The 9,201-nt window shown below is 49.0% G+C and overlaps 1 protein-coding gene across 3 annotated transcripts in view; it reads left to right on the forward strand.

Moving 5' to 3' along the window:
- ARID2 (AT-rich interaction domain 2) overlaps nucleotides 1–9,201 on the forward strand; it is a 165,731-nt gene that overhangs the window by 153,031 nt on the left and 3,499 nt on the right. For all 3 annotated transcript variants that reach the window (XR_007772046.1, XM_050936013.1, XM_050936014.1), the window contains 2 exons: nucleotides 1,820–1,943; nucleotides 2,022–2,113. Coding sequence is in view for 2 of the 3 variants with exons in the window: in XM_050936013.1 (XP_050791970.1) it covers nucleotides 1,820–1,943; nucleotides 2,022–2,113 (216 nt within the window). In the remaining variant the exon portion in view is untranslated. The remainder of the gene's footprint in view (nucleotides 1–1,819; nucleotides 1,944–2,021; nucleotides 2,114–9,201) is intronic.

Consider the following 9,201-nt stretch of genomic DNA (forward strand, 5'->3'; position numbering starts at 1 on the left):
TTACATCAGACTGTTGTCAAAGAAAATAGCATTAATTAAACAGAGGAAAGATAAATTACTTTAGGAATAAGTTAGGGTAATGAACCATGAAACTGAGTGTGATCAAAGGAAACTCATGTCTTTTAGTTCAGGGGATTCTGATACACAGCCGCCCTAACCTGAGCTGCTCAAACATTTCCAGATTCTTATAATTTTTAGGGGCCAAAACAAGGGAATATTGGGGGGGTCAAAGTAGTGAGGAGGAATGTGAGTGTGTGTGTGTTGGAGCTGTGCAGGAGATGTGGAGGTTGGGAGAGTGCAGCGTTAGCGTTCTTCCCCTTTTGCCTTATAGTTGTATTCTGGCGCAGCTACAGAGTAGCCCGCACACACCGAAATAATGGCCCACATTATTGCAAGGAATTGTTTAAACACCGTTTTTTGAAAACTCATTGCCTTTGAAGAGACCTCTGCTGTCTGGAAACTCAGGTGCTCACTGAGCAGGACTCTAAGGAGGGAAAGTAGGGCGCCTTCCCCTCCAGTGCAGAGAGTGGAATGAGGAACTGAGAACGGGCACGTTTGGTGCATGGCACAATGCACAGCACTGAGATCATAGTTAGGAGCTGAGAACAGGCATTCTCAGAGCATGCATTGCATAGACCCAGAAGCTCTGAGACCTTGGTGGTGGGGTGGAAACACCTAGTGAGTTGAATGGAGCAATTTGCACCTCTTAGACCTATTATTTCAGGCTATCTACATCTCCATGGGTGTTCTTATTTAGCTGAGAATATCTCATTGACATGGGCCACTTCATACCTCTCTGACCCTTTTGCGCTGCAGAGGGATGTGTAGAAATCCTTCCCCATACACTGACTAGGCCCAGATTGGGGACGGACGGACTCTACATATCCACTGTCATGCCCCTTCCTGCCTCCAAATGGCACATGTGCTCCACGTAGCCCCCATCTCCACCACCCAGAGCTCCCCCAAGCTTTCCAGGGACATGGAATGACAAGGAGGAGTGTGGAGCTGGTGTGCATGTGGGGGGCTCAGAGCAGCAGGGGGCAAGGAGTAGGTGATTACAGCAGTGCAAGGAATGTTGGAGCATGACTGAGCAGTGGTGAGGAACATGAGGGGTCAGAGCAGTGAGGAGAGATGTTGGGATGATGTAGCGGTGCAGGGAACAGTGGGATGGGAAGAGTGGGGGGGGGAGTCTGAGCTTTGCAGTGGAAAAATAGGGAGGCTTTCAGCTCTGTCCCCCCAAGCTCCTCACATCCATTCCCTCCATATCTGCCTTCCCCTTTCAAAAATATCCCCAGTGACTCCATGGTAGTCCATAAACTGTTCTTATGTCTTCTTGCCAGATCCTTCACCTGTGAAGAGGTGGACTAGAAGGGATAACTGAGCTGTGCTGGATACAGAGTTTACTGTTTTAAATGGCATTTGGGTAGCCACCTATCCCCATTCATTTTAAATCTTGGCTGATAACGCATACCTTCAGACAGCCATCAGAAAACTAGTCTGTTCTGAAGTGTACTAGTGTTGATTAGTTAGAAGGGTACTTTTCCTTTAAATATGTCATCTATGAAATGCAGTGGTTCTCTGAGAGAGTTGTATTTTCTCACCTTCACCTAACTAATTCTGGGGCACTTGTGAGCCACGTTTTTCCCCTGTTGAACCAAAAGGCAAATTACATGAGTGTTGAGCGCTGAGAACTCCTTTACCTGTGAGTTCCAAAGAAGTTAAAAATAAAAACCTAGCAAGAGTAACTGTCTTGATAAATATAAATGTGCTAGAAAGCAGTACATAATGCTTTATACCTATATCTTTTCTTTATCACTAGGCAGCCAACTGCAGGGGGTAGTACCTCTACTCCTAGAGCACAGAAGGCTATTGTGAATCATCCTAGTGCTGCCCTCATGGCACTAAGAAGGGGATCAAGAAACCTTGTCTTCAGAGATTTCACAGTAAGAAGCATTTAGATTGTGTATTTGAAATTAATGGTTGACTGATTTATTTTTAATACGATTTTCTTTCTTTTTTAGGATGAAAAAGAGGGACCAATAACTAAACACATCCGATTAACAGCTGCCTTAATATTAAAAAATATTGGTAAATATTCAGAATGTGGTCGCAGGTGAGCAATCTTGTAATTCTTCTAATATAATACAGTGCGAACATGTTGCTTCCATGCTGTGTTAATACCTTTTAGGGTCCAGATGACAGGCGGATTTTATATTTAATAATTTTAAAAACAATTTCCAAATAGGATTCCACCGTAATGTGGCTACCTGATTAATATATTAGCTTTATGTAGTACAAAATTACATAGAGGTGATGACATAAAGGGAAGTGTAAAAGTGAGTGAAATGGCATTTGAAACTAATTTCATCTTGTACATCTTGCACAAGTTGAAGTGAAACATCTAATTTGCCAAAATGGATGATGATACAACAGAGGAACAGAAGAGGTTACAAAATTGTTTGCGTCTCTGTTTGCAAGCTGTTTAGTAGGCGAAGTGTCCTCCAATAAATACATTAGGAGAAATAATGTAACCTTGTGTAGTTTATCCACATGATTATATTAGTTAAGTAGGTCGACTAGAAGCATAGTTATGTTAGAATCTCTAAGCGGGAAGATTACAAGATCAATATCTGATGAGATGTAGACCTAGAAATTCTTACTTTAGAAAGCAGTAGTGAAACTAAAGACTGCTTTTATTAGCCCAAAATAGAAGTGTCTCTATTTTAAAAAGTATATTTTAAAGACGTATTAACATAATGTATAGTTAATTATTATGAACTTTGCTACTTTCTGCCGTTTTCAGAAGCACAGCCTCTTGATCTGTTTACACTATTTGGTTCCTTTCATGGGCACCAAGTATACTTTATCTGTGCAATAAGTGAGGTCCAATATTTTCAAAAGTGACCAGTGATTTGGGCTTCTTCAATTTTTGGGTGTCCAATCTGAGACACCTTAAAGGTACCTGTTTTTGTTTGTTTTGTTGTCAGCAAGTGAATGCTCAACAAGTTCTGAAAACCCAGGCTCCTTTAAAATGTCTCGTGCTGACCATAACATCTTATCCCGACTTGAAAAATATCTAAATCATCTTCTACAGGTCACCTATTTATTCTTCTTTGAGTACTTGCTCATGTCCATTCCATTGTAGATGTGTGTGCTTGTCACATGCACTGGTGCTGGAAATTTCTCCCTCAATGGTATCCATAGGGGACCAGCTCCGGCGCTTTCTGGAAAGGTGCACATAGGCACTGATATAAGGGGCGCTACCAGTTCCCCATCCCTCAATTCCTTCTTACCACCAGTGACGGTGCTGGAACGTCTCCTTGCCTCAGCAAGCTTTCTTTCTCAACTGTGCCTAGTTTTGAATTCTCTTGTATATAGTTGTTATTAAGTTTGAGTAGTATATTACTTCCCTTAGTGTATATGTTAGAAATAGTCCCCTGCAGGACTTAGCCTAGGGATGGGACTTGGGCATGCCCCAAGGCTTTAAGCCTTGCGACCACTGCAAAACACCTGTGGCAGTCAGTGATCTCCATCAAAGCTGTCTTAAGTATTTGAGGGAGACCCACGTGAGTGACAAATGTCGCACTTGTAAGAGTTTCAAGCCCCGAACCAAAAAGGAGCAGGACATTCAACTAAGAGCATTCCCTATGGAGTTGGTCCTCACACTGGCCTCAGAGCTGGCCAGATTGGACAGTGCTCCAAGTACCGTAGCTTCCGTGTGGAGTGCGCCACTGGCCTCTGACCGGCGCCGATCCCCATCCCCGTACTGGCTAAAAAGCAGAGAAAGCCCAGCAGAGGACATTCTCTTACATTCCATAAAGGGAAGGAGAGAGCCGGAGGAGAGCAAAGACCCACATGGGGCAGCTCTTCCTCTCTGGACAGTGGCCAGGCTTCAGCACCTGTTGAGCTGTCAAGCCCCCTTCATGACCTGCCCACTACCCACAAAGCAGCAGAGGCAGTTAGCACCCAGCAGTGCTGTCCACGCCGGAGGCCTTTCAGGCCTCTAAGGACATATTACCCCTTCCGGTGCTGCCCTCAAGGATCAGCTAGGTGCCCTGTTCGAGGGGTAAACCCATTCTGGGACCTTTCCAGCAGTCCCCATTGGTGTTGCACTGCTTCCCGACACAGGGAGTGCCCCATCAGAACAGCACCACCAGTTTACCTGTCAGAGTTCCCCGTGTCATTCCCCGGACTCTAGACAGCATTCCCTAGGATCCTGACGTCATTTGCCGGCTGTCTGGCACAGACCCGTGGAGGTGTGTTGCCAGTCCCCAGAGTCCCAGCACCGGTCCCTGGAACAGCAGGGTTGATCTCCAAGCTTGCGGCACCACTCCAAAGTCCAGATGCTGGTCCCCTGAGTCTAGTCACCAGTCTCCGATTTGCCAGTACGGATCCCTGCAGGCAAGGCATCAATCCTGTGAGCCAGGATGTCAATCCTCCCGATCCATGGAACGGCACCGCTCTCAAAGCATGAGGCATCAATCGCCGGGATATGGTTGCTGAAGTGCCAAACACCACCGCCAGTCACCAGAGGCGCGGCACTGGGAGCAGTCTTCCTGGTACAGGTCACGAGTGGAGACCTACAGAGAGGGCCGACGGGATCAGAGTGGATAGGCAGCATCAGCACTGTCCTGGTCCCCGAAACATGTCTCTTCCTCCTCTGGCTGAGAGAGTGAGGAGGAAGATTTACCAGCATGCCAGGGCCACCCACTGCGGGCATCGAAATTCTCATTAGGACCACCAGTGCCCGCATGGCCCCAAGGTCAGTGGCCAGCTCCCTGGCAGCTATGGAAACCCTAGGGGTTTCCCCAGCCATCACAGGGGTACCGCTCAGTCTCAAGGGCATCTGAGAAATGGTCAGCAACAGTCTCCAAGCCATCCCTAGACTCGGAAGTAGAGCGAGACCAAGGTCCCCAGGGTCAGCTAGCGCCAGCTGGGGCTCCACTGGCAGATGCCATGGAGGTGGCAGACCCGCCGTTACCCGCCTCCTCATCCTCTTCACCTGATGAGGCAGTAGCAAGACCTTCCCACACAGTCCTCCAGAATAATATAAAAGCCCACCAGGAGCTTCTTAAGTGGGTGGCTTCGAACCTGGGGTTAGAGGCCGAGGAGTTGGCAGAACCCTCCAATTCCCTGTTTGATGTTTTGAGTGCAGCAGCCCCTTCCAGGGTCTCATTACCCATCCACAAGGGAGTGGTAAAGCTGACCAAAGCCTTGTGGCAAACTCCCTCTTCCCTGCCCCCCACTTCCAAGAGGGCGAAGAGAAAGTATTACATCCCTGCTAAGGGATTTGAATACCTACATATACACCCTGCTCCTAGCTCACAGGTGGTATCGCAGCGAATGAGCTTGATAGACAGGGTCAACTGGGATCAACTCCTAAGAATAGGAAGCAAAGAAGCTCGATTTCTTTGGCAGAAATATTTATTTGACGGCCAGCCTCCAGTTAAGAGTGGCCAACCATCAGACCCTACTTGGTCACTACGACTTTAACATTTGGCAGTCCATGATCCAAGTTTGCAAACTCACTGCCAGGGGAGCCCAGGAAGGAGTTCCTGGCTATCCTGGATGAGGGCAGAGCTGTGGCCAGGGTAGCCCTCCAAGCGGCCTCAGATGCTGCGGACATCGTGGCCCGGATCATGGCTTCGTCCATTTCCCTGAGGCATACGTGCTGGCTGCAGTCATTGGGCCTGTTGTTGGAAGTTCAGCAGTCCATCCAGGACCTCCCTTTTGATGACTTGGCGCTGTTTGCGGAACAGACAGCAAATTACAAGGCCTAAAAGACACTACGGCTACCTTGCGCTCACTGGGCCTTTACATGCTGTCTCCTGCGAGAAAGTGGTTCAAACTGCAGCACCCCTACAGGTTTGGGGACCAATCCCGAACAGAGCCCTTCCACAGAAAGGCCAACAGCCGGCACCCTCAGTTCCCTCGAACTCTACCTGCAACCATCGGGGTAATAAGCAGGCATTTTGAGCATGTGCTCGAGGCTGACCTTTCAGCCTGTGTACTGGATCCAGCACCTCTGCTTTTTTCCAACCGTCTGTCTCCCTGCCTCGTGGCCTGGGCTTCTATAACATTGGACCAGTGGGTCCTCAGCACAGTAGCAGGGGGTACACACACCCTCCAGTTTATTTCTACCCCGCCCTCCCTCCCACGCCCACCTCTGTCTCTCTTCAGGGACCCGTCTCATCAGCATCTGCTCATTCAGGAGGTGCAGGGCCTTCTGCGAGTGGGAGCTGTGGGGGAAGTCCCTCTGCACTTGAGGGGGAAATGATTTTACTCCTGTTATTTTTTTATCCCAAAGGCCAAAAAGGGCTACATCCCATCTTTGACCTGCAGAGCCTGAACAAGTATCTCAAGAAGTTGAAGTTCTGCATGGTCTCCTTGGCTCCATCATTCCTTCCCTGGCTCCCTCAACCTGAAAGACGCTTACTTTCACATATCGCTCTTTCACGGACACAGAAGGTTCCTACATTTTGTAGTTGGGACCACCCACTACCAATTTTCAGTGCTCCCCTTTGGCCTATCAGCAGCGCCACAGGTGTTTATGAAGTGCATGTTGGCAGCGGCCTACCTCAGATGTGGGGGTATCCAGATTTATCCATACCTCAATGACTGGCTTATCAAGGGACATTCCAAGGTCCACATCCAGTGCAGTATCTAGACATTGCAAGCCACTTGTCAAGCTCTAGGTCTGTTGATAAACCAGCAAAAATCAACACTGGTTCCAGTTCAAAGAATAGAGTTTTCAGAGCTGTCCTCGACTCTACATGAGCCAGAGCCTTCCTGCCAGAGGCCAGGTTCAGGGCAGTGTCAGATCTGATTGCCAAAGTCACGGCTCACCCACTCGCTAGTGCCTGGGTGTGCCTCAAATTGTTGGGGCACATAGCCATACACGTGTACGTGGTTCGGCATGCGAGACTCAGACTGCGCTACCTCCAGATGTGGCTGACATCAGTCAGTCCAGGCATTACCTGGACAAGTGCCTCACGATTCTGCCATGGGTACTTACTTCCCTGCAGTGGTGGTCTGACCCAGCATTGATGTTGGAAGGTGTGCCATTTGCAAACCCACGACCAATGGTCTCACTGATATCTGATGCTTCTGACCTCTGATATGGAGCTCATCTCAGTACACTGCAAATGCAGGGGCTTTGGTCAAGAGAGGAGCTCACTCTTCACATAAATGTCAGGGAGCTCAGAGCTATCCATCCAGGGTAGTCCTTCCCCATCTTTCAAGTCGGGTAGTGCAGGTGTTGACAGAGAACACGGCCTCCATGTCCTATGTCAACAGGAAAAGGAAGCTCTTTCAGCGGCTCTGTGCCAGGAAGCCCTTCACCTCTGGGACTTCTGCATCCGACATGCAATCCACCTAGAAGGTTCATACTTCCCCAACACCTGGAACATGATATTGGATCACCTCATCAGGTCCTTCTTCTCTCACCATGAGTGGTCCCTCCACTTGGAGGTTGTCAGGATGCTCTTCCAGAAGTGAGGAACTCCCCAAGTGGACCTGTTCTCCAGCAGACAGAACAGAAAGTGTCATTAGTTCTGCTCCCTGCAAGGCCTCGGCAGAGGCTCACTCTCTGATGCCTTGGTCAGGAGACCTTATGTACGCCTTTCCGCTGATCGCACTCCTCAGCAAAGTCCTCCTAAAGATACAGGGGGACAAGGCACAGGTCATTATGATTGCCCCAGCATGGCCTCTCCAGCATTGGTTCAGTATGGTCATGGACCTGGTTGTAGCAGCCCCGTGGTCACTTCCCAGCCACCTGGACCTGCTCTCACAGGATCATGGTCAGTTGCTGCACCCAAACCTCACCTCATTCCACCTCACAGCTTGGATGCTGCGTGGCTGAATCCAGAGGAAGAAGCTTACTCTAGTCAGGAACAGCGTAATGGAGAGCAGGAAGCCCTCCACCAGAGCAACTTAACTGGCAAAGTGGAAGCATTTCTCATGTTGGGCAACAGAGCTGAGTATCTCCCCGACTAAGTCGTCTCTGCAGTCCATTCTGGATTATCTGCTTCATTTAAAGCACCAGGGCCTCGCCTCCTCTTCAATCAAGGTTTACCTGGCAGCTATATCAGCCTTCCACCCTTGCATCCAGCATAGATCAGTATTCTTGCATGACATGATGATTAGGTTCCTGAAAGGCCTTGAAAGGCTCTTTCCTCTGGTCTGGGACCCTGTCCCCCAATCAGGCCTCAGCTTGGTCCTCTCCATCCTCACCGGCCCACTCTTTGAGCCTATGGCTTCTTGTTTCCTTTCCCACATGTCGTGGAAGTTGCATTCCTTTTAACTATTACCTCATCAAGATGTCTCCCGAAAATTAAAGCCCTCACTTCGGAGCACCCGCATATGGTATTTTACAAGGGCAAGGTCCAACTGCAGCCCCATTTGGCCTTCCTGCCAAAGGTGGTGTGTCACTTCCATGTCAACCAGGATATCTTCCTCCCGATGTTCTGTGCAAAGCCTCACACAACCAATGAGGAGAGGCAGCTGCACACTAAATGTCAGACGCGCCCTGGTGTTCTACCTGGAACCCGCCAAGCCCTTCTGCAGATAGACCCAGCTCATTATCACAATAGCTGACAGGATGAAGGGCCTTCCAGTGTCCTCTCAGAGGATTTTCAATTAGATCACCATATGCATCCGTACTTGTTACAAGTTGATGCAGGCTGTGCCTCTACCGATAGTGAAGGCTCACTCGACTAGGGCTCAGGCATCTTCAGCTGTCTTCCTAGCGCATTTCCCTATCCAAGACAACTGCAGGTCCACAATGCGGTCTTCGGTACGCCCGTTCACAACGCATTACGCCATCACCCAGCAAGCCAGAAATTACACTGGATTTGGCAGAGCTGTGCTGCAATTGACACATCCATGAACCGCTACTCATCTCCGGTGGTACTGCTTGGGAGTCACCTACAACGGAATGGACATGCGCAAGCACTCAAAGAAGATAAGATGGTTACCTTTCGTAACTGTTGTTCTTCAAGATATGTTGCTCATGTCCATTCCATGACGCACCCTCCTTCCTCTCTGTCTGAGTTCCGGCAAGAAGGAACTGATGGAGCGGGCAGCCATGCGCCACTCTAGAGGGCACCAGAGCTGGTCCCCTATGGATACCACTGAGGGAAAAACTTCCATCACCTACAATGGAATGGACATAAGCAACACATCTCGAAAAACAACAGTTCC

The sequence above is a fragment of the Gopherus flavomarginatus genome, chromosome 1 (assembly GCF_025201925.1).
Source record: "Gopherus flavomarginatus isolate rGopFla2 chromosome 1, rGopFla2.mat.asm, whole genome shotgun sequence".
NCBI classification, from domain to species: domain Eukaryota; kingdom Metazoa; phylum Chordata; order Testudines; family Testudinidae; genus Gopherus; species Gopherus flavomarginatus.